Genomic DNA, 25,541 nt, shown 5'->3' on the forward strand with positions numbered 1-25,541 from the left:
TTCCCCCTCACACACCCCTGTGCTGCCCTGCATGGGAGACGCTCCCAGCCTGGGGCCAGTCCCCTCTCCCCACAAATCCCATCGTGCCTGCTCTGAGAACATCTTGGAAGAGCTTCTGGAGAGCCACTGCCGGAGAGAACAGTAAGTGTGGGGAAAGGGACTCCTTTTTTAACCGTGTGAGGCTTTTCTGTGTCCACGTGGGTTGTTCTTGCTGAGATAACATCTGATGGTAATGGGCAAAAAGTGGCTCTTTGTCAAAAAGGTCCGGCACTAAACAGGGAAGGCAAAGTAAGTTGTAGGTAAAAATAAGTTTTAAATTCGGTGCACAATGCACGTTCTCTTTTTTCGTCTTTGTTTTTTTATTGCGGTTTTCTGAAGACAGAAATATTAACATTAACATTCCCACTTGGTTTTTGTTCACTTCTTTGTGTGATCTAGACAGCTGTTCCTAGGAAATTGAGCTAATGCAGAGTAGGGCCTTTTGTCTTTTCAAAGAGGAAGTAAAGCAGTTGAAACAGTTTGGTACCGCTGGTAAGTGCTTTGTGTGTATTCTACAGGTAGTTTGTAAGCCAGAGACCACCACCCATTAATGCTTTATCTCAGGGGTATCTGACAGCCAGACTCTGAAGACTCATGGAGGAAGAGTGAGCTGCTCTGACCCAACTAGAGAATTAGTTGTTTATCTCTCGTTGTGGCATTGCAAGGTTGTGCAACAGCCTAGTTCCCGACCGAAGAAAATTTCACTTGCAGGTCACGTTCACAGCCAATAATTAGACCTCAATTTTATTTTAAAATGTCATCATGAAATGCCTTCACAATCAGTATTCAACAAGCAGTTGTCTCCCACAATGATCAAGGACCAAGCCTCGTGCCACACGAAGGGCTGCTTGTGAATGCTAATTGTTAGTAAAAAAACAAGTCTGCTGAGTGGTAAAGAGCTGCAGTTCTCAGGCTCTGAAATGCCTGTGGGGAATCAATACTGGTAGACGAGAGGTGAAACACAATCCTGGCTCTACAGACAAATGACGGGCTCTGAGGGGTGTGCTGCCGCTTAGGAATAAGATCTTGGAGGTATAATAAATAGTTCCATTAAAGCATCAGCCTGATCAAAAATCAAACAGTGCCAGGAACTGGGAGGAGAGGAACATCGATGTGTTGACAGCTCCTGATGACCAGGACCCCAGTTTTGATTCAGGAAGGCTGAGCTGCAGCCTGTTGGAAGTGGGGTTTTTTTTAGGGAAGTATCTGCATATCCTTGCTCTACTTGTGGTTTTGGGGGTTCTTTTTTCTCCCCCCCAGGGTTCTGCTTCTGGGTGCTGTAAGGGACTGGGTAAGTTAGTCTTACCCAGAGTAGCAGTTTTTACTCTCTTGACTGAATAGGACACACAGGACTGAGGCTTTAGAGGATATGATATTACATTACTGCAAATTCTGAATTTCAGGCCTTTCCTTACAGGTTTCCAAATTTTAGTGTGGCTTCTGATGTTTGGGCCACGCAGAGCCCAAGGGTGTGGCAGGCACAGCACATCCCTCTGAGGTGCAGACAGTCAAGGGAAATAAGAGAAACACAAGCTGAGTTTTGCAGCAAAGCTGAGTGAGTGTAAGTTGTGGTTTACACAGAAAATTACCATTATCAGCAGGACTTCCCAAGGCATAACAGCTGTCAGAAACCTAATTTAAAAGTAAGTAGTCCTCAGGTTTCTCTGTATTAATTAACTTCTCTCTCTCAGGGCAGTCTTATCTCAGATAGTTCAGTTGTTCCTCAGGCACTAAATGGCTCAATTTCTCCTATCTTATTCTGTCAAGCACGTTTTTAGAGACAGCACTCCGTTTTGCAGCCACCATAATGAAATTAATTCCCTTGTGACCCTCTCTCCTGGTGCCTGGCTGGCAATTTTAAGCCAACTTTGATTTACCAGGCTGATGTGCAAAAGCCATCCAGTGGCTATTTCGTACCAATATTCTCGGCTTGGCAAAATCCCTGTTAGAAAAACACGTGTTCCCAGAGCACTTCGACTGGAGCCTGTGATAAATATGTGAGGGAGAGCCTTCAGAGCAGCACTGTGCTGCTGGGTGTATAAAGCTGTTGAGGAAAGAAGTGTCGCTGTGGAGGTGTCCTGTGGGCACAGCATTCGCAGCAGGCACCTTGCTCTGCTGTGATTTATGGGGTGGGTGTAGGAGCACGTCACTTCAGACAGCTCAGGCTGTCTCTGGTAAGGGGATGGAGCAACTGAAAAATCCAAACCAGGGCCCAGGCACTCGTTGAAATGCTCTGGGTTCCTTCTTAAAGGTGCCATTCCCACTCATTCCTCAGGGAGCCTTAAGGGACAGGGCTCCTAATAACAGGCAGCTTGTGGGAGTCCTGTCCTGGGTGAACCTCTTCCATGGAGCATCTCATTTTCTGTTAAAAGCAATCAGCATCCCCTCTCCCGCAGTGGCCCAGCACTGCTGAACTTCAGAGGGCACGAGGCAAGCACAAGGATTTGCTGATTCAGAGTGTAAATGTCTCCCTGGTCATCGTATTTACTCTTGACTTTCATAGATTTTTGGGCTGTTGGGAGAGATGGGGTCTCTTCCCTGTTGCAGTACAGAAGCTGCCATGGCACAAACCATCTCCTGCCAAGAGAGTCCAGGGCTCAGAGCTGGGTTTCCTGCACCTTGCACTTACAGCACGTAATTCTGATTTCTTGCACTTAAATAAATATGCATTTAGTTAAAGTTTGTAAGAGAGACTGTTCAGATTCCAATAACTGTAACTTTTTGTTGAGTTGCAATCTTTGCCAAGCTAAAGCATCCTGGTTTTTTCAGTCTTATGGGACTTTTTAGTCTTGGGGACTTCAAGCAAGCACTTAAAACTGAACATTCCCTGCCCTGTAAGCTGCCTGTAGAGCCTGGCTCTGTCTTTGGTGTTATCTGTGTAGGCAGCATAGTAATTTAACTACTGTGCTCTTGATTTAATAGTCCCTAAGTACTGGTAATTTTAAAATTTTCTAGCAGATGCTCGTCAATACCTTTGGACTGAAAGCTTTTTCATTTCAGTTGAAACAGGATTTTACTCACCTTTTAGAGGTAAAACAGAATTAGATGGAATTACATCAAGTTTTAGTGCTTCAGGGCTTTTTCTCCTACATTGTGAGGATTAACAGGAAAAATGAAAATTGTTTTTAGCTTCTTTTTCTTTACACACATTCAAGTATATTTTCAAAAAAATTTTTTTTTTAAGCAATTCACTGTCATGAAACAGTAAGTGATAAAACCCCCATCAGTTTGTTTTCTTCTTAGCACTTATTTTGCTCTTTATGTGCCTTTACTCATGTTCCTTTTTTCCCCCCATATTTTTTATCAGTTTACCAGGAGCAAGAAAAGACAATGGATTCAGACTTTTTAAATGTGTTTACACAGCCTTCTACACTTGATCGATTCCTAAATGAGACTGTCATTGCTAAAGGTATGTACTTTATGAACCTAGAGAGAAAAAGGTCCAAAGAACCATCTGAAGAACCAAACAGAAAATGTGCAGTGCAGATGAATTGTATATTTTTCAGCAGTGATCTTATGGTTTTATCTGAGTGTAATTTGGCTGCTGACTCTTTGGAGGCAGATCATGAAGAAGCAACACGAATTCCAGCTGGTTATTTAACTGAAATTTAAATAATACAAGGTTCTGACCAACTTTGTTTTCCTCTTTCCAGAATTGCCCATCCAGATCTTACTGGTTTGAATTGCACTGAAGCATCATTTCCAACAGCAGTTCTAATAGTCTGATGTACCATTTTCTCACTGATAAGGAATCAAAATAAAAAATGACAGTGTTTCTACATAGGGCAATTAGTGATTGTTGGGAATATCAAACTCACAGCAGATTTTGCCATTGATCTGCAGTGATCATATCTGATAATTGTAATGTTTGCTTCCTTCCATAGGTGAGAAGAGGAAACTCATAAAACCCACCTCAAGCAACAATCCCAAGTTGGAACAATTAAAACTGGTACCGTATTTCTTTCACTGTATCGTTTAACCCTCACCTCAAGTTGCTTTAACCTGTTGACTCAAAAGGAACCAGAGCAGCTGTTGTGTTCAGCTCTCTAAATTGCCCAGTGCTCAGATCCCACTCTCTGCGAGTGGGAGTGAGCTCTGAAGCAGATTTTTTGCCTAAGAACAATGTCAGGTTGGCTGGGGCCAAACAGGACCAAGATTCAAATGCAGTGACCAGCGCTGGGTGTGAAGTTGAGGGCAGTTCAAAAACCGAGTTGTTTCTTGTGTGATACCTCTCCTAGCCTGGGATATGTGAGGTGAGACACACCAGGGACACCCAGTTGTTACTTCATTGTGATGACAGTGTGATAACAAGGAGAATCCAGCTGCACTGGTCCCGTGATAACAGGTTTGAGGATTGCTGTACTGATTTGCATCAGTCTTCTGTCTTGTATTCTGCCTCCACCCGGTGGAGCCTGCTGAGGACAGAGAGCAGAGGGAGAAGGGATGGAGAGTATGCAACTCTCCAGGAATCCAGGAGAAAAGCTTTCAGGTTCTTGTGTGGCACATTGCCTGCTTGAGGTAAATGTGAGGGATGAATCCTATTTCACGGGAAAGTGCTTTATTTTCAAGTAATTTTGACACCACCACCCCCATCCCACCCAGTGTGCTCAGTCACCTCCTTTCTCTAATGGCACAGCCCAGGGGAAGGCTCGCACACTGAAATTCCCTGGAAGAAAAGTGGCATGTCTCTCATGAGACCAGCACTTCTTGCATTATAGAGGTGCTAGAATTGTTATAAATATTATGAAAAGCAGCTCAGGCTGGGTGCTGATGTTTGTATTATCTGGCATTTATAATCCCGTGGATAGGTGCACTCCTGTATTACGTTTTCGGGCACATTTGATCAAAAAGGTTTGATTTTTGTGTCAGGCTTTCACAATGTTTTTATACAAAAGAGAAAATGTGAAAGGTGGTGCTGCAAAATGCAATTATGTTGTCTGCAGAAACACTGGATTTGTTCTTTCCAGATTGCCAAAACCGAAGAGTTTTGCTCAGTTTATTATCTTTGTGAGCTGAATCCATTTTCTGACAGTGATTCCTGAAAGAATGTTCTTCATTGTCAAATTTATTTTCTTTGCATGATGTGGAGGTGGAAATTGAATCCTGAGGGAGGCACAGCCCTCTGGGTGCCCATCAGTGCCACTTGATTGTCTTCTTAATATAAAGAATTGATGCTTCTCTAGAGAAGGGCTTGGGATGCAGACAGGGACACAGAAGTATCTTCAAGGGAAGAACAAGAGAAGGAAGGAAACTTGCTTGGGAGAAAGATTTTTCACTGCATTTTCATTGTGAGGTGGCTTTGGAGAACTAAGGAATGAGAAATGGCTCACTGCAGTTACTATAAATATCGAGCTGCATGTAAAATAGAGGATGGTTACGTTGAGAAGCCAGCAGCAAACTTCTCCAAGTGATCTCCTTTCTCCTTTTCAGCCAGAAGGCTCTGCTCTGCAGCTGAGTGGGTCAGAAGGCAGAGCTGTGTGAGCTGCAAGCTGTGGATGTGGCTGTTTGGAGCTGAGACAGCAAGTGAGGGGTGTCATAGGTCTGTCCTCAGCAGTATTTGCTGCTTTTTCTGGCTTCCCTCTGTGTTTGGGGCACTGCCCTATCCCTCACACATCTGAGGCAAGGCCAGGTGTTGACCTGCAAGCACTAGCTGAGGAGCACAGCTTTCTGCTCGGGAATATTCTTAGCACAGAATTTGTGTTACACTTTGACAAGGTTCTCACTTCAGGCGTTGTCGTTTCTTGTGCACTTTCAAGCAAGATATTTATTTTTTTCCAAACCCTTTTTACATTTTTGTTAATGTTGGATAACTCGCAGGGATCTGCTGTGAATTTTCTCCTCTGCTTACAGCGGGTGAGAAGGATATTATCCACATGACAGACTCCAGACACTCACTCAAGTAGTGATACGAGCAATACCCTTCCCTCTTTCAAGAGGGATGTCCTTGTTAGCAGCCAGCTGGGGCTACTGCTTTTCTGTTCTGCTTCACCAGGTCATCCTCCCTTTCCATCAAAATATCTGGATAAAACACATGCTTGGGGAAGTGCTGAGGAGCTGCTTTGTGTGTGGGAGCACACGTGATTCCTTTCCAGTTGTAGCCACCTCTCCTTGGCTCCCTGAACAGCTGCCCCTTGCAAAGGCAGGAAGGGATATTGGAAGGGCTGGTGGGAGGATTGCCATGTAAGAAAAACCCTAGAAAGGTATTTGGGGACTGTGCCGTATAATAATGTAAAAAGAAAAAGGGAACAAAAGTAGGAGAGGGAAGGGAGGAGTGGTAGTGACATGGATGAGTACAAGGAATAACCCACAGAATGAGTGAAGCCTCTTTTCTTACGAACTGCTGCCTGGCGCTTGAATTAGTGTGAATTCTGTGATGCATAATAAAGGCAGGGGGTGGGGAGTGTGCTGTGCAGCCTTTTTCCTTGCTGGAGGTGGGAATAGGTCTCCCAACTCTATCCCACAAAACTCACAGGAATATAACTAGTGAGGTGTCTACATCACTTGAAGATTAGGAGGAACTAACTGATATCTCCCTTTAAAAACCAGCCAAAAAGCACAAGGGAAGTGGAGGTTGAAAGCAAATCAAGATGTGATAAGGGACTACAGAGAAAGGTGAAACACAACCTAGCACTGTAGTGTCTAAAAAAACAGGAATATAATTGCAGCTGCTTTGTTTTCCTCTGCAGTTACTGATTGACTGGATTAACAGAACTCTGCAAGAGGAACACATAGTAGTTAAAAGTCTGGAAGAAGACCTGTATGATGGGCTGGTGCTTCATCATCTCTTGGGTAAGCTGTTCCTTTGAGTTTAGTTCCCAGACACATCATCGAGGACTTCCAGATCAGAGAATAAACCCCACAACTCACACTAGCAATGACCTGCCAGGGTCTCACTTCACTAGTGGGGGAAGAACTGCAGTGGGAACCAGCTGTGATAATTGCAATTCGACGACCCACTGTTGCTTTACATAATTATTTTACTTCTAAGAACATCTTCTTCTTGGCTTATTTTCATAGTTGCCTGAGAAATGAGCTGGGATTTCTTTGTACACTATCTACAGCATAGTAGATAGTTGGATTTCTGTAGCATCCATTAAGAAAAATAGGAATGGAGAGTGTTGGGGGATGATCCTGCAAGGAATGACTTGAGTCCTCTGCCTTTTGCAGAGCTTCAGTGATTTCACTGAGGCTTTCAGAGAGCACAGGAGTTAAACAAGGCATAAAAGTCTGTGGGGCTGTGGAAGCTATTAAATGCTACCAAACATTTAAAACAAGGCTTTGTGTGCTTTGCTGTCATTTTATGGTTCTGATTTATTTTTTTCAAATTTTTTTTTCCTTCTACATCCTGTGGGCTCTCCAAAAGAAAAGCTGGGATCCCTCAAGCTGGATGTTGACAAGATAGCGCTGACAGAAAAGAAACAGCGACAGAAACTCTCAGTGATTATGGAAGCTGTGGCCAAGTGTTTGCAACTGGAGGAAAGTCAGCTGAAGTGGAGTGTGGAATGTAGGTGCAGAAGGGAAACTGGAGGAAATTATCCATCACAGGGCTTCTGCTGTGAGGCAAAGGGCTGCCAGAACTGTAATTAAACAGCTTTTTTTTCAATTACTGGTTGAATCAAAAGTGAGACAGGAATCTCTGACCCTGACTGGCTCTGCCTCCTCTGAGCGTGTGGCTTGTGGAGCACTCAACAGCCCTCAGTGTCCGTGCATGTGTCTCACAAAAAGAACTTTTAAGCTGTGCTATTGCTAAACTGTGATGTTGTAGAAACCCCAGTCTGGTGTCCCACCTGTGTTATGGTCCCCCCTGACTTTGGGATCCTCTGCACGGGGAGGATTCCCGATGCTGGAGTGAAGTTTACCAGTTTTGCACACCAAACGTTGTTTTCTTTCCTTCCATGGAACAGCTATCTTGACAAAGGACTTGCTGAGCACACTGCACCTGCTGGTTGCAATAGCACAGCACTTCGATCCCAGCCTGGCCCTGCCTCCAAATGTTCAGGTGGAAACAATCACCATTGAGGTATTTCCAGTTCCAGTGTTTGTTATAGTAGGTCCCAGAGTCCTTTCACAAGGCTAACTTGCTTAGAATTGTATTGGTATTTTCTGGGAGCCTTTTAATTTCTCAGCTTGTCGCATGAGATTTAGTTTTTAGTTCAGTTCCACCTTTAAAAGGGGAGAAACACTATGCTGTTTTATTTCCTTGATCAAAAAAAAAAAAAAAAAAAAAAAAGGAATTGTCCAAAGTGAAAACAGGTGTTGGTTGCCTGTAAAGAGGAAAAAGAAGAAATCCTGCTGTTACTGTCTTTAAATGTTTTAAAATAGAAACCTGTACTCATAAATCACGACACTGGTTTGATGCAGAGGATTTCTTTCTTTAGGGGAAGGGAGTTTTTACTGGCCTGTCTCTTCAGGCAGTCAGTTGGGTGAAACACTGGGGTTTTTGATGCTATGTGGAGTACTGAGAACTATATATAGAGAAAAAAGGAACAAGGATGTAGGAAAAGATCCCAAAGGGCTTCAGAAACAGTAAGAATTGCCATCCTAAATTTAAGCATCCCGGAGAACTGAAGTCCTCTCTGCAGGGGGGATTTATCTGTGGGTGGCAGGCCACGGCACAAGGTTATTATAAGGCAGAGGTGACCATCTCCAGTGCTGCAAACAAGTCATGAAAGCCTCATTACTGCTTATGAGTTTTGTGTGCGTGTCTGTCGCAAACACCATATTTTTTATTGTCCTTGCAACAGAACACCTCCAGAGGATTAAAGACATCAAATGCAGTGGAAAATATCACAGATGACAAGTAAGAGGGGATATATCTGGGTTTTTTTTACACTGTCAACCAGAAAAGAACTATTGTGGGTGTGCTCCCCCTTGGAAAAAATAGCTGGGATCATGATGATGACAAAGGGTGCAAACCCAGGCATGCATATGCATTTGAGATGTTTCTCAGATTTCTTTCTTTACCCCCCACCATCCCCCACCTTCAGATTTGGTGTTATGATATAAAACCTTTCTTTATTCCTTACCTAAACTCCTCTAAAATAATATGCATGATTATTTATGCATGCTTAGTGTTTGTCATTGCCGTGGAACTTCATAGCAAATACAGTAATAAAATCCCGGCACTGTAAATCTACCTGTGCCAGACTAAACTAGAAATTTTCTAAAGCCACGGAGGTTTAAATGTATTTTCAACTTGCTGCTGTTGTGTCATTAAATAAAGAGAAAGGAGGCAGTCCTTTCCTTATTTTGCTGAGAAAGAAAGGTTTGCTGAGTTTATGAGGTACTGCCATTATTAAAGGAGTTAAGTAGTGAGATACCATTTATATACTGAGAAAATCTGGATATCATTCCAAGAACCAGAAACAGATTTTCCTACTATCATTTTTATGTGCTAGAACATCTTCAAACTCTAATATCATGAGCAGCTTATTGGAAGAGGATATTAAGGATTGTGCTTATAAAATAAAAGTTCACTGGTCTGTGGGCCAGTTAAAATCTCACAGGCTTCCAAGAGCTTATGCAGATATGAAGTGTACTTAAAAATGTCTGTTGGAAAGTCACTCTGACATGAAGTTAATGGCACTTGGGGCTCTGTCTCCTGCTTTACAAGATAGCAGATAAGCTTTGCTTATGAATAAGATTAGCTCTGCTGAACAATTTTTCTAACTCTTGCTTTTTATTGCACTTTCAGAGAGAACACAGAAGCGCAGTCAAGTAAGTGCTGGCACTGCCAAGTGCAGTGTTCCTTTATTATGTGCTGTTAGACACCATGTCCTGATCCGTTTTTACCTCATGATAAAATCAGTGTGCTCCCACTGAAGTTAATGGAGATTCGGGGATTTTTTTTTCCCGGTGTTTTGCTCCAAATGTCTCCTGTTAATGTCTGTTCATATCATCACAACACAGTTTGGGAATTGGGTGGCCACTTTGCCCTTGGATTACGGGCAACCGATGGGAGGTGAGACAGGAAATGATGACCCAACAAAGCCTTGTCCAGGGGCAAAATATGTCATGGATTTATGGAACTTTTTATGGCCATAAAGCCTTCAGAACTGTGCTTGTTGCTCCCAGTTCCAGTGCACTGTTTGCAAATGAGATTTTGAAACCTACTGATGGCAGCTCAGTAAAACCAACCTCCCCAGAGTTTTTACCCTGGAGTGCTTTTGAGGGCTGTGAAACACTTGAGGTGAAAAATATCCACGTGCACAGAGCCTGCAGAAGGTCTGGGCACTGCTCAGGCTTCAGTGGGAGCTGCTCTTCCTTGTAAAGGAGGTAAAGGAGCACATTGCATCCCCAGAGAACCAAGGCAGCTGTTTTAACTCTCTGCTGTGCCCTTTATTTTAGTGTTTTCATCCTTTGCAGAGGTCCAAACTATGTCATTTAATACGTATTTATCGCTTATTCCACTCAGTGTTCTCTACTGTGGGCTGAAATTGTGAAAATAACAAACAGAAAAAAAAAAAAACAACAACCCATAATTAGGTGTTTCTTGCAGTGGGTTGGTTCTGCTGTGAAGAGAAATCTGCAAATTCACTCTTCCAAATGCTCGCTCTCTCTGTTTTTGACACAGAGAGAAATCCCAAAGCGTGGCTCCAGGAGAGGGCTCTCTGGTTTGCGCGATGGCTGCAGGTTTCAGGCTGTTGCTCGGGGATTTGTTTGATGGATTCACCCTTTCCCTGGCACTGCTCCTGCAGCAGCCCCTGAACAGGGAGAACAGGGAAACGTGAGGAAACCCCTTCAGCAAAAGAGAGAGGCCTCCTGCTGTCTTTTGGGAGGAATCTTCTTAAAGCAAAGCTGCCTTTGCTTTCCTGAAGAAACTGGCTGTCCATTAAAAAGAAACCCACTTGGTTTTCTTGTAAAAACTGGTTCTGCATTTAATTCTGCTGCCAGAGTGCTCTTCATTTTTAGGAGTGTTTCAGAGGCTTTGCTCATGCTTTGAAGCAGTGTTGTGGCTGGCTGAGGAGCTGGATCCTGCTCTCACTAAACCTGGGCTGTAAATGGAGGTGAGGTGGGCATTCCATGAACCTCATTTCCTTGGAAATCTTGAGACTCATGATGGTTCTCCAGCAGAGCAGCGCTGGCACCAGCTCACTGCCAGCTTTAAATTGGTCATTTTGGAGATCCCAGAGTTTTCAGAGGGAGGGCAATGTCTCCAAACTCGTGGTTTGTTGAAGGAAGGGGGCTGGTTTTTCTGCAAATTTGATGTAACCGATGTTTCTGTCAGGGCAATGGACAGCTCTTCTTCTCTGCTCCCAGGATTTTGACCCTGAGGTTCAAGGGTTAAAAAAACCATAAGTAAAAAGAGAGAAACCTGGCCATTGCTCAGACTGGTGGCAGCACAAATCTTGAGAACCTCTGCAGGTGGGAGTTACATTCAATAATTTCATTATTGAATGAAGTCAGTTGTCTTCTCTGATGTAGTCAGGCTGAAGGGAGGCCTGTCACCCTGTCCTCTGATAAATACAAATAAAATTAAATAAATAAATACATGAATACAAAAGCAAGATCTCTCCCCACCTCCCTACAACTCTGTTCCTTGTGTTTTTTAAGTTGCAAATACCTTTCTCTTTCTGGAGCCACATTAAACCTCTGAGCTGACAGTTATTCAAAATAAAACCAGTTAATGTTGTTTTGATACAGATGATGCCTTTGATGAATTATTTAGCCGTGCTCCAGATAAACTGGAAGCTGTCAAAAAGGTAATTTACTTTTTTTAGTAGACATCAAAATGTGTTAGGCAAAACATAAAAGATAAATCTCCACTGAAAAAGTTTTTTTTTTCTTCTTCCCCCACCCTCCTTCCCCTTCTGTTTTCTTTAGGTGTTTTTGCAGTTTGTCAACCAGCATCTTGGAAAATTAGGATTAAGTGTGAAAGACATCGAATCTCAGGTAAACCACGGTTTGTCAGTGTTTCCTCTCACCATTAAGAATCCTCCTCTTTTAGTGTAGCAGTTTGAAACCTGGCAACATAACAATGATTTCCGGCCTCTGAAGTTATTGAAAAAGTATTGAAAAAACACAGCCTTTTCTTTTATTTATAGTTACACGTTTGTCACTTGTGCCTTTCTCCACACCTGGAATAGTTTGTTTTAATAGCTGTCCTTTTACAAGGTCATATCTTCACTAATATGAACTTGGGAGCCTTATCTATCTAAATATGAATATTCACTGTGGAAGAGGTTGAGGGAGCTGAGTCATTAGAGTGTCTGCTTGCCAGAGTAACATTTAAATTCCTTTATTGCTGGGATGGCATTTATTGGAATAATTTGCTAAAGCCAAATAATTTTCAGATCATTCTTCCTCTAGTTTTCAGATGGAGTTATCTTACTTATCTTAATTGGGCAACTGGAGGGTTACTTTCTGAATTTGAGGAATTTCTTCCTGACTCCAGCCAGCACCACGGAGATGGTAGGTTGTTTTATAACTCCTTAGAGCTTGAGACATCGAACATCTCACGTGTTTAATGCTTTTTATGTCAGTGGAGAGCTCTGCTGCTGCTGTGGGTGAAGTCAGGCAGCTGCAGGGTTTGCAGGGTGGGGGTTTGGGACTGTACAAACACACCTTTGGTGCTGTTACAATACCTCGGTGTCTTCCAAACCTCTGGGAGGGCAAACAACTGTTCCTTGTGTTTGTTTGGCACCTCTAAGCTTCTGAAGCCTCCTGGTGAAATCCAGAGGGTCTGTGTGGTGGGGAATCAGGGTGCAATCACCTATAAGCCTGTCCTGCAGACATTTTTGAGTGGATGACACCTCTTGCACAGCAGAACTGGATCCCTGTGGGTTTCCCTAAAAATATACCTTAATCAAGACATGGCCAGAACATTTTGAAGGCCCCCTCTGCTTGGAAAGCTCTTGAGAGTTGACATCCTTTCCTCCCCCAAGGCTGGGAGCTGTAACCTCCCCAGCCAGACCTGCCTGGCAGCTTTTTCAACCTGTGCCAGGCAGATTTCATCTGTGCTTTAAAAGTAAAAGCTGTCATCATCAGCCAGAAGGCACCATGTGCTGGGCTGCCTCCTCCACAGGTCTGGAATGTTGATATATTTTGAGATATTGGAGATATTTTCAGATTGTCTTTGCTGTGGGTAGGAATTTTTTACTTGGGTTGTGGAATAGCTCTGAAAATCTTGAAACTATTTTGGCTGGGTTATACTCAGACTTCTAAAGGTGAAATGTGTCAGGTCCTTTTCCCTTGAGAAGGAAATGTCTCCTCTAGTGTGGTTTGCATTGCAGCTTCCCCACACAGATGAAGCTTTTGTCTGATTCCCAACCTCAGCACAGTTAATGCCTTATTTGTACTGGAAATTCTCAGAGGTCCAATAATAATGAATAAATATTCCCATGGAACTTTTCATCAAAACATTTAGAAGCACAGTTGTTTGAGGCCTGGGTTAAAATGTTGTCGACATTTCACTGCTGTCAGTTGGTAACAGGTATTAGGGAAAATAGGTGGTTTTTTTTTAAATCTAAGAACAGGGAAAATATATTTTGAAGGGTTGAATCAAACATAATCAAGGCATTTCCTTGGAGCAGTTTTTCTTCCATTTCTCCTTCACCTAGTTTTCAGAATTGTTTAGCCTGTCCCACTGACTTGGAAAGAAATTTTTAACATTTTTATTAACTTTATCCAGAGGAAGTCAATGAATATTTTCTTATTTAAGCTTTCATAGATAAGCATTTTGGTTTTGGTTCAGCCCTATTCAAGCCTCACAGATTTCTCTCTAGACATGAGATAGTCCTACAGTTCAGGTACAAATCAGAGCTCAGACTTCCCAGTTCTCACCCTGCACATCACTGGCATCAGAGAAGAACATAATGGGGTCAGGCACTGCTTCAGTACAGTTCCTTCCACTGGAGCAATTTCATTTTAGCAAAGCTACTTACAAGTACTGGACTTGCTGTTGAACAGTTTGCCAAAGTGGTATTTACCATTTGTTTCTCCTCTGATGTTCATTGCGAGATGCAAAGTGGGATGACACCATAACTAAAAATATTGATCGACCACAGTTCAGCTGTCACTTGGACACAAAATATGTCTTTCAATTCCCCCGTGCTTTGTGACTCCCTGTCAGTTTAGACATTAATTGGTGCAGCAAAGTGGGAAGATGTGACCTTTGCTGAGATTGAAAAGATCTCATTTGTGCAGTAAAAGTGATGACAACCACAGGCACTGTTGTGATTGACTTCTTCTCAAGATGAAGGGACAGCTGGATGTTCAAACCTTCACTTCATGAATTGCAGGGGAGGGGAAATTAGGCTGGAAGGAGTGAGAATGAGGAGGAAATGGATACAAGGAATAGGGAGGGAAGGGGGGGTGAGGAAACCGGGAGCAGATGAGCCTTAAGGTCCCTTCTAACCCAAACCATTCCATGATTGAGACCAGGACATGATCAACCTGCAGGTGCAAGGAGACAACTCTGGGGGTGTGTGGGTTTTTTGCAGGTGTTTTGGGGTGTTATTGCCCAAAAAAATGAGGTTTGCAGGTGACTGTGAAGAAGTCCACCTCTGGGTGCTTGTGTGCAGGGAAAGGTGTGTGTTCTGGGACAAAGAATATGATCACAAAATGTTTCCGGCTGAAATTAGGGGTGAACTTCGTAAAGTCAGGAGATGAAGATGATGATGATGAAGGAGGGCTCCTGGGCTTCTCAAAACTGGGTGAACTTGGTACTTTTGCCAAAACAGGCCCAGAGCTGAAACACCCCAAATGTCCTGACTCCTGTCCAGCTGTAAATCCTGGAGAATTGTCCAGCTGGAAGTGCAGCTGGATAAAATAACTTCCTTTTCAAGCTTTCCTTTCTTTGGTAATTAGCAATTTTTCTATCTGAAGATTCGCTTTGAAATCTGCATATTGTCATTCCTTGAAAATCTCGTATGCATTCCAGAGGGGGAAATGTGTCCATTTTACCTGTGCTGGTTCATTAATGAAAGAATTTTAAAAAAAATTTACAACTACTGCTCATGTGTGTGATGCAGTTTTTACGTGGGGAAGGAAGATAAAAAACAGAGGAAATCTTAGAAAAAAAAAAAAACAGCCTTCATTCATAGATGTGTTTAATTCCTCATGAGTGTTATTAAGGATAGAATTTATGCTCTTATTGTGTACAGACACCTTCATGTGGTGCAGCAGAAACTTTTAGCTCCCAAATACAGCTGTTCCAGAGATTTCCACTCCTGACACTCTGAATAAGACATAGAGAACTTTTTCCTTATGTATTTTTTTGTTTGCTCCAAGTGTGGTAGGCATGTGGGCATTGTTAAAAAAAGCCCAGAAATAAACTCCATGCATCCATCAGATCCAGTTACGAATCTGGCCTGTTTTCCCCATGGAAACATCCATTAGCACAAGTCTTTCACTTGTGAGGGTCTATTTTTAACTAGATGGATTCCTCTGCCCACCTCATGGGATATGTTTTGGTGGAGATGGATTTTACATCTCATTTTGTATGATAATTGGTAGAAATTCTGAAGAGCACTCCATCAAAACTTAGGAGATGAATATGAGTACATATTTATGAATCAGTGTCTTTAGCTACTGGGGAAATATTTTTTAAAGCCTTCTGGCCACTGCACTGCTGGGGAGAAAATATTTAAATATTTCCTATTATTTTAATCTCGCTCTAACAGCTCCACAATGTTAACCTTGCCTTGGACTTGCTGGCAGACGGAGGTCTTCTGAATTTTTCTGTGAAGTCTGAAGGTGAGTCATGACATGCAAACTTGTCTGGAATAGAATTGCTAATATTCTTGGCTTAGCAAAAATTAGATTAATTGCAGAAAGCAGGTTCTGCAATGTGACACATTTCATTATATGGCTGTCCCACAGCTCCTCATTCAGAAATGAATAGTAGCGGTAAAATAAGACTTGTTTTGAACAATCCTTACTTCTCTGCTAAAAAAAGTTGGATTATTATAAGTTTAGTAACTTTACACTAAAAGTGTTTGGTAATTCAGTATTTGTTAAAGATTTAAACCAGTGACAGCTCCCAGGGAAATTACAGCAGCTCAGCTGGAGGGAAAATTATTTTCCTGCGTCATAAAAGGTTTCAGTGCGTTAAAAACAAGATTGTTTCACGTGGGAAAAAAACCTTGCAGAATATGTCCTGAAAATCAGAAACATTGATCACTCTATTCAAACCCAGCAGAGCTGGTGGGTCAGTCTCCTGAATATGAAAATCATAGGTTTTAAGTTTTTATTGTGCTTGATTCAGACCTGGGAGCTGAGTATTGATTCAAGTGAGTGCTTTTGTCACTGAATCAATGTGCATGCATGTTCCACCAAAAAGAAAAAAAGAAAAAAAAACCAAGCAAAAAAAGCTTCATTTGGATGAGTCCAATTTTCCATTTAAAAAAAGCCAATACAGAAATTGCATCAAAAAAATGTTGTACCAGCTCCTGGTCGGTTCCATTAATACCCACCACATTAAGAACCACTCCTGAGTGTGGTTCCATTAATGGGTGGTGCTGGGACTGCACAGCCTGACCCCTTGAAGGGCACAACCCCCATCCTTCCTCCACCAAGCCCAAAAGCTTGTGGCTGAAAAAGGAAGTCAAATCTTCATTATTAAGAATGGAAAGGATTATCTCTACCCCTGGTAGTGGCTCCTGAGAGAGGGGGCGTGTGTGTTTGGTACATGACACCTGGAATCATGGAGAGGGAAAGATGGAATTTAGGACTTCCTTTGTTTTTTTTCTTCTGTTCTCTTTTTTTTTTCTATTAATGAGTTGGTGATGTCAGCAGTTTGCCTGTCAAGCATTCATGAATTGTGGGCTTTTTGCTGTGCCACGTAGAGCTGGGAGTCTGAAAAGCTAAATAGCCTTTATTTATGTTAATGTTAAAAGAGTGAGCTCAGGTCTCCATACTGAGATCCACCTTTTGTGGGAAAGGAGATAAATCCATGCTTTCCTTCCTTCCCTCTGGCTGTTCTGCACTGCCTCAAACACAGAGTTGATCAGGATAAGAAATACTGGTGCCAACATCTCCAAGTCCTTTTTAGCTTCCCTGGGAAAATCCTCAGCTAGTGAATAAATTTAATATGATTTAAGGGTACTTATTACAGCTACGCCACTTAGGCTGCTCAAGGATCTCCTTTACTCGTGTTTCATTGTTACTCTTTCTCCCAGTGATTTACAACGTTGTAAGAAGAACAGTAAACCCTCTAAATCAGTTGCCCTCTTCCATTGCAATTATTAAATACAAGAGCAGTTTGTTTAGCCAAGAATACAGAAGCTGGAAAACTAAATGAAAACAAACAAACTGAAAAAAGAAAGCAGCCAATGGCAACGAAACATGGTGGAAATATTACAACAACAAAAAAAAAACCCCACCGTGTCAGGTAATTCCCAACATGATTCCTGACATAGAGGAATCATAAACAACTAAAGCTATAAAGCCCTATTAAATTATCTACTCTGTTCTCTGCTAGCAAAGCATTATTTATTACTATGCATTATTTACCCTGTCTTACAGCAAGATAGGGCAGTGAAGGTCCCTTTTCATTAAGTTCCTCTAATAAATAATTAGTTTTCTAGCTCTGTAGTTCCTATTTTGCTTCTTGTTGCAATCAGACTGTCTCAGTTCCCACTCTAATTGGGGAAAGGTGGAGGATCCTTTGGCAGTTGCAGTCTCTCTCTGTTCCAGGCTCTGCTAATACTTCCCATCTGCTTTTGTTGTTCCTGGTTTGTGTATCCACAGATATTGTGAACGGAGATATGAAGACTACAATGAGGATTCTGTATTGCTTGTATTCCAAGTACAAGACCAAAGAAGCATGAAGGACAAGACCAAAAACTTGAGTTTTTATTTTTCTTTTCCCCTCCCCTAGCATGTCATGGTGTGATTTTTGGATTCCCAGCTCTGTTTGACACTTGCTTCTGTTTGACACTTGCTGTGTTAACACTGTTTATGCAAGTCTATTATTCATGCAACATTTCACATATACAGCCTGAGTAACTTTAAATACCGTGTTTCCATGGCCAGTGTAATTCTGCGGCTGTAGCTCTTATTCCAGACCCTGCCTTTTGCTTTCTCTGGTGCTGCAAAGAGGTGCAGTGTGTGTTTTTTTCTGGACTCTGCGTTCTTCGCTCCTTAAGGTGAATTTGGAAGTTGTTGTTGCAGCCTCCCCACTTTTCCTGCTTCGGAGTCGCTCTGGAAACTGGAGAGGTGACGAATGAGACCCACTTGAAGCTCAAGCTCAACACCTGCTTTGGAGAGGTGGCCAGAGGTTGTCAGACAAGAGGATGTGGATTGGACACCAAGTGAATGGGCAGCAGAAAGGAAATCAGAACTTACCAAATGTTTGATGACTGTTCCACTGCTCAGATATGGAAAAGGGACTCAGAACAACATGAGACTTTGTAGTAGTGACAGAGGGGTCTCCTGCACAGCTGGAGGAAGATGACCTTATTTCCTGGCCAAGCCAATGCCAAACTGTGGCTGGCTCCAACCTGTTGCATAGTCATTGACGGGCAGGAATTCCAATTCCTGTGTCAAGCTAGAAAGACTCCCACATCCACGCTTTCCAGTAGGAGGTGGAGAGCTGCCGGCTTCCTCTGCAGCTGGGAGAGACCATCATGGGTGGGATTAGTGAAACTCAGCTTCTGCCACTTCTGGCAGCTGAGCTGTGCTGCAGGGGCTCTCAGACTCCTCTGAGACTCTCCCAGCTGAGCTTATCCAGCCACCATCCCCAAGCATCCCACTATCTCCCTCTGGATGTGTCAAGGCCAGCCACAATTTATGTTAGCTGTCACCCTCAGCCTTCCTTGGGGGTTTTAAATCACAGCTCCTTCAAAACCTCCATCTACTCCCTTGACCTTAAAATTATGTCATGTTGCAGGAAACTATAGATCTAATAATAAAGTTTTGGTATTATTTTGGCTTCCATCTAAACTGATTTAATTTCCTGTCGTCAATGCCTCTGACATTTGATCTCTGGTCTGATCCTCCATCTGTGTGTTAACGGGAAACCGGAGCTCGAGTGCTGACATTTACAGATGAGAATTTGTTGTGTCTACCCCTGGATACAGAGCCCACGGAAGATCCTTAGATAGCAATGCTGATAAGTCTTCAATGCCTCTGACCATGGTAATGCTGCACAGCTGCTGGGGACAGAGCTCTGCAAAGTGCCCTGAGCCCAATCCTTTCTGCACCGAGAATGGGCTGGTTACAGAGAAAAATACAGTATGTGGTGCCAGTGGTCAGCACCTGCTAGCTGTGTGTGCTGTTCTGAATTATTTGAGTAAAGAATACTTGTGGGTTTTTTTTCATTTGCAAGTCTCCATCAGTACCTTGCTTTATTCTTTACTGGGCTTCTAACAATCGACTGGGGGACCTAAGAAGTTTGTTCTCTGGCATAAATAAATCCAGTGCAGATTTCTGGCAGGGGAAGTGTGGATCTTGATATTTAAGTAAATGAAAGGGTCATATTCCCTTCCCAACACCAGCTTGCCGAAACCTGTTATAAACAAATCATTCTTTTGGAAACGCACAGTGGAAAACAACAGTTAATGTGCTTGAATCAAGAATTAATGTTTTAATCTGCTTTTTATGCTGAGAGCCAATTTATAACACACTTGATGTGTCTGAGCGCTTTGATAAAGAGGCTGTGTTTGATTCCTAAAACATGCTATGGAATTTTACTAATCCATCATCCAGACACCCACTCCATAAATTGGTGTCGAGTATACAAGTGCACTGTTTACATTTGAGATGTAGTCACAGCCTTGGCATAGCTTTAATAATAAATATGAAGTGACAGGGCTACAAAGAATATTCCGACACCTGGTTTAGTGGAAGATGTCCCTGCCCATAGCAGGGGAGTTGGAACTAGATGATCTTTAGGGTCCCTTCCAACCCAAACCATCCTCTGATCCTATGAAACTGGACAATAAAGCTGTAGTTGTGTAGAGATTTAGATTTATGACAGTTCTCAGATGTTACATCAAGCTAACCTATTTCTTTTTTCTCTTACAAGTGTAAGCTCATGAAAAGCACAACTCTTACTGTAATTGCATAATTAAAGTTGCAATTTTCATACTTGAATCCTAGATGGTGAACCTTTTGGGATGGAAAAGTGTGGTGGGCTATTAAGGTGTTGGGTTTTTTAAATTGTGCTCTGTAGCTGGGCTTGCAAGTTTAACTGCAATGACTCTTCGGTTTTCCAGTGGAGTCACTGAGTGACTGCATCATAATCCATTTCCAAGGAAGAAAATTCAGCATCTTTATCTTTTACGTGACTGGTAAATGGTCGGGGAGTTTCGGAGCCAAAAAGCGCTACAGGACCTTCTGCTGCTGTTCTTGTCTCACAGGGGAGTGGCAACAGATCCAGAGATATGGAACATATCCCCTAAGGCAAAGCTTGGAGGTTGTTTTTGGGACAATTCTAGCACGGACAAGAGGACCCACACCAAGGCTCTTCCAAAGTAGTGTATCTTAGGTAAGAGAAATTTAAGCCTATAATTTCTGTGCTCAGATACCTGTAAAGTTTTGCATCCTGGTAGATGAAAAAGACTTTGAAAAGACTTTTAATTCTCCTGAGTCTGTCTGGAAGGGCGGTGAAGAACACTGGGAAAGGGATTTTCTTGAATCTCGGACACGAAGCCAAAAGGGCAAGAGCTGTTGATAGAATTTCTTAGAGGGGATCCCCACTGTAGAAATGTTGACTCTGGCTCGCTGCTAAGTTTAGAAACCGTGTAAAACACGTCCCCTGCACTTTACACAGAGCAGATGGTACAACAGGCTTTACTGGTTGCAGTGTGTCAAATAACAGATTGTCTAGAAAAGTTTGCCTGCTTTTGGCAGACAATTTAATTCAGCTCATGGCGTGTTACTGAAGTTCACTGTGCATCTCGGCAAAAGTAGGCAGCTAACACATTTTGTGTCATCTGCTATACCAAAAGTTTCTTAAATAACAATCAAAAAATGTTAGAAGTTGTGTCCCTACTTGTTCTCTTGAGTGGAGGTGGAAGGAGGCACCTCGAGTGTGTGAGTAGGAAAAGCAGTCTGAAATCCACAAGCTTGAATCATATTCCAAAGCCATTCCAAATCTCCTTCCAGTTGGGGAAAAAATTGTATGTTCATTTTCTTTTTAGTATACCTTTTGAAATAATTCCTCCCTTTGTTTTGGAGTGGGAGAAACATAAAAATCTCAGATTTTATTGGAAAAAAAAAAATAGAGATTCTACAGACGTTTTACATCTGATAGGTTTGGTATCAGGACAATGTTTACAGGTGATATCTGAGGAGGTAGAAGACCTGCAGGCTGTGGTTGTACGTGATTCCAAGGGGTGGCAATATCTTTAAAATGGACTTTTTCCTCTATCAAATGCCATATCTGGAGCTGTGAATCACTGTGCATGTGTCACATTTTGTTCCCTTGTTGCACATCTTGCATGTGAACTCCCTTTGCCAAGGTGTGTCTTCTGTGAGCCCATCTGTGCCAGGGTGGGAGTCAGTAATCTTTCTGAGTTCTTCCATGTGAGCCCTAAAAACTCCTGGTTTTAATCCTGCACAGCACTGACCCAGGTGCCTGCCCTGGCCAAAGGGGAGGCCAGCTCTGTGCCAGGTGCTGGGACTTGTCTGGAGGGTGCAAGGTGAGACTTTTGCTGCCAAGGGTTGAGTGCAGGAGGTGGAATCCTCACCACACACAATTCCTCCAGGCCCCTGAGTTTTCCAAGGCCCCAGATGCCAGCAGGCTCCCTCCACACAAACCCAGCCCGCTGACAGACCGTGCTGTTGCCAGCTGGCACGCTTTGATTATATGACTTCATTATTAATCAGGATTTGTCAGCTCTCTCTTGCTCAGCCTGTCTGCCGTTCCCTGTTCTCACCAGTGGAGTTGCTAGTGCCCCCAGTGTGCTTGAGGGGACTGGCATTTTCTGTGCCTCTTTTGCCATTTCTTGGGGAGAGCAAAACCTGCCCGGGCTCTGCAACTTTGTGAGGAATCCACCTGTGAGAGCAGCAAAGACCCCCCTGGCCACTGGGAGTCGTGGCAGGGCAAGGAGGGAATGGATTGGAGAGCTGCAAGGGGAATATTTTACCTGGAGGAGGAAAGAAACTTGGCTGGTACTGGAGGGGGGAGCTGGAAGGTGCACAGGGAACATTTGTATTTTCTCATTGGTGTCACAGATCTCTCCTTTGAAGAGGATGGTGAGGGCAGGTGGACACAGTAATACAGGCAATAAACCTGCCCAAAACCTGACCCTGGGTGGTTGGGAACCTTCAAATTTGTGTCCCTCAGAGCTCAGTGACCAGCAGGCTGAGCACAATCTGCTTTAATATCAGCTGCTGCCCCTTCTGAGATCCCAGCTTGTACTTCCTCTGCTGCCTGAGACAGGTGGCCTCAGACCTGAGTCTTTTCTGGGGTCTGACTCTATAAAAGTTGTCACTTTACCTTATATGCTCAGGACAATATCACTTGGGGAAATGCTGGTGGGCAGACAGTCTTTCCAAGGGCAAGTTCAGTGGCTTGGTTAATCAAACATATCAAAATCCATCAGCAAACTATCTCACTGGGCGTGCTGGAAAATTCTCTGTTCTCTCACTCCTCACTACCTTGCTCCTCCTGAGGTTATTCCTACAGAAAATGGGGATGAAATGGGTACACCAGCACATCATGGTGGTGATGCACAGGCAACTTTAGTCACAGGAGTTAATGACCACAGTGCTGAGGGCAGAGGACAAGAAGGTCTCTCAGAGGTGACTGTGTGTGAGCAGAGGTGGAGTGTGTGTCCTCTACCCACAGGAGGCATTGGCACTGTCCAGAATTGGTGCTTTCTGTGTCCTGTGGGTGTTTCTTCTTTTCTTTTTTTTTTTTTTTTCCCCCAGACACCCACCACTGACTTAACTGTGAATTCAGTGGGAGTCAAACCAAATTAGAGCATTTCGGAAAATCCTTTTCAAAATATGTAGTCTGCCATCCGTGGGGATGTTCATGGACACCTTCCAGAGCAGCTCCAGAACCAAGCAGGATTGTTGCTCAGTGCCTGGGAGAGCGACAGACTCCACCCGTGGGACACAAATGGAAGGAGGAGTGGGACGGGCGTGGGCACTGGGTGCTGACCCGGTACGGGGTGTGTTGGGGGTGATCCCACCTCCTCCTCACAACCTTTCCCTGGAACAAAATTATAAACTTGGTGGCTCTAGAAAATCCTTTTTTTTTGTTGGTTTTTTTTTGTGTGCGCTGGCCTGGAGCCAGTCCAATCAGGAAACGCTCCTTTGCAATCCCGGTAGCAGCATGAAATGTTCACTTCAATTTTGCTCATAAGCTATTTCTGATGAGCTGCAGACAATTGCAGTGACTGTTCAGCACCAGCCTCCTCTCATATTTAACCATATTTCCATGTAGCAAAGAGTCTTGGAGCGTGGACAAGGATATTTCCTTATTACTTTCCCATATCTCGGATTTCCTCTCATCCAAGCACGGAAGCAAATCCAGCATTAGTGGTTTAAGAATTAATTGTCTATCAAGGAGCTCAGGCAAGTAGTTTATGGAAATCCTGCTCACATGATCTTTGGAGAAATGGCTGTGGACAACCCAAGCAAGGGGTTCGGTTTTTAACTGTTTGCTAATCAAACATGGCAAAATCCATCAGCAAGTAGCCTGAATTAGTGTTCTGGAAAATTAACTAATAGCTGGAGGTGTGCTCCCCCCTGAAATTACTCTTTCTGTGATTTGACAGCTCTAGTAATCCAATTGCTGTGAGTTTAATTTCCTATTTGTATTTCTGTGAGGATGTGTTTTAATGCTGGCTTTGGCTTGCTGGCTTCTAATGGAGATTTTTATTAAAAAAAAAAAAAAAAAGAAAGATTGATTTCATAGCAAGGAAAGCCATTGTTTCTGGGGGAGGTGTTCCTCGTGCCCTGAAGGGGAGTGGTGGTGCCATGTGCTGCAAGCAGGTATGGCCAGGGGTGTGCACGTGCTCTCACCTGCCTTTCTGCAGGCTAAATTCTGTATAAAATTCCGTTTCAAAGTGCCTAAATGAACATAATGACTAAATCGTGAATAATCCAGTAAATGGGACATTTCAGAAACCATTTTCTGATATGAGAAGTGAGAGTGGGAACAAACACGTGCTAAATTAAAGAATTTTTTGTGAAGGGTGAGGGAGAAATACCAAGTTTACCATCAAGATTATAGTTAGTTGCAAATCCACGTTTCTCTGTGATTACAAATCAAGGCTGAGATACGTTTTTTACTGGTAAAGAAAAGAAAAAAGCACTAATGTGAACCAGTGCCTCTGACAGAATTGCTCTGCAGTGCCTCTGTGATAGACACTTGGAAGATTTCCTTGGGAAATGCCATTGATTGTGATGGTGGTACCTTTGTATTCCCTTGGGAGGGGAAAAAAAAAAAAAAAAGCCTTTTGAAGTGGTGACTGAATTGTATTGTTTTTTAATTCTTCAACGATTGCCTCAAGTAGGTAAGAGAAAATCCCAGATAATGAGTCTAGAAAATAATAGCATTAAGGGTGTGCTCTCAATAATTCCTGATAGAAATATCCAGACTTATCTGCTTCCAAAGTATACTCCACTGCCTTGCTGGGTTTTTTTCAAAGAAAAAAGGAAAAAGAGAGGACAAAAGCTGCCAGCCTTCCCACTCAGACTCTAATGCCATTATCAAGTTATTTGTGTTCAATTTTTCCTCTTTGTCCTGGACTTTGGGGCCGTCCACCCCCCTTTAAGCTTTGAATCGAATCCTACACCATGTCAATAAATACACTAAGATGCAGAATCTGGCTACAGAGCTTTGAATTTTCCCTGGCTTTGCCTTGTCCTTCCCTCTCTGGTGCTGTGGGGAGGCTGGGATGGGGGGAAGAAAGTGGAAGTGGGATCTCTGACATTGCTGCTGCTGTTGGGAACTTTTCCCAGAGCTTTTGTGGGGCTGAAGAGATTCTGTCAGTATTTTAGAGGGAAAATCATCCCCCTTCAGAGGGATTTCAACCCCAGGTACCACTAGAACAAGGATTTCTGCTCCTCTGCTTTCATCCCGGCTCTCTCTTAACAATTCTTTGCTTGGGGAAAGTGGGCTTGGTGAATGAAACAGCTTCATAAATAATCTGAAGGGTAATCAAAAAATCATGCAAGGGAATGGCTAAGGAGGACAATGGCAGCTGAGGGTTGAAAGACTGACACAAAACACCGTGTTTCAGCACTCAGCCTGGAGTGAAGTAACAGAGGAATGGGCTGCCCAGGGAAATGGTGGATTCTCCATCTCCTGGAGGTTTTTAAGATGAGACTGAATGTGACGCTTAGTGCCATGGTCTAATAACCATGACGGTAGTGGATTAAGGGTTGGACTTGAGGATCTCAGAGGTCCTTTCCAACCCAGCTGATTCTCTGCTGCTTTGTTTCTATGACTCTTATAAAGAAAGGACCAAAAAAAAATATTTTAGGGACACATTTCTTTTTAATGAAATTCTGTGATTGACTATTTAGCTAAGAAATCACAGCTAATTTAGGTGGAAATGGGATTTTGAAGTGAATTGTTCTAAGTGAATTTGATTTCA

At 42.9% G+C, this 25,541-nt stretch overlaps 1 protein-coding gene across 3 annotated transcripts; it reads left to right on the top strand.

The window, feature by feature from the left end:
• On the top strand, positions 1-19,023 carry PARVG (parvin gamma). 3 transcript variants are annotated; one of them, XM_027897748.1, is made up of 14 exons: positions 1-141; positions 439-531; positions 3,347-3,448; positions 3,924-3,988; positions 6,726-6,828; positions 7,403-7,543; positions 7,944-8,059; positions 8,784-8,839; positions 9,734-9,756; positions 11,683-11,741; positions 11,863-11,931; positions 12,349-12,450; positions 15,663-15,735; positions 17,731-19,023. In XM_027897748.1, exons 2-14 carry the CDS (start codon positions 465-467, stop codon positions 17,808-17,810), a joined length of 1,056 nt encoding a protein of 351 aa, XP_027753549.1. In that variant the 5' UTR covers positions 1-141; positions 439-464; the 3' UTR covers positions 17,811-19,023. The 3 variants fall into 3 exon arrangements, with proteins under 3 accessions (XP_027753549.1, XP_027753550.1, XP_027753551.1); XM_027897749.1 differs by lacking the exon at positions 439-531; XM_027897750.1 differs by lacking the exon at positions 1-141 and having other exon boundaries at positions 452-531; positions 3,355-3,448.
• Positions 19,024-25,541: the final 6,518 nt, after the last annotated feature.

The sequence above is a fragment of the Empidonax traillii genome, unplaced genomic scaffold (assembly GCF_003031625.1).
Source record: "Empidonax traillii isolate 1590-97213 ecotype Southwest subspecies unplaced genomic scaffold, ASM303162v1 scaffold557:size1000685, whole genome shotgun sequence".
Classification (NCBI taxonomy): domain Eukaryota; kingdom Metazoa; phylum Chordata; class Aves; order Passeriformes; family Tyrannidae; genus Empidonax; species Empidonax traillii.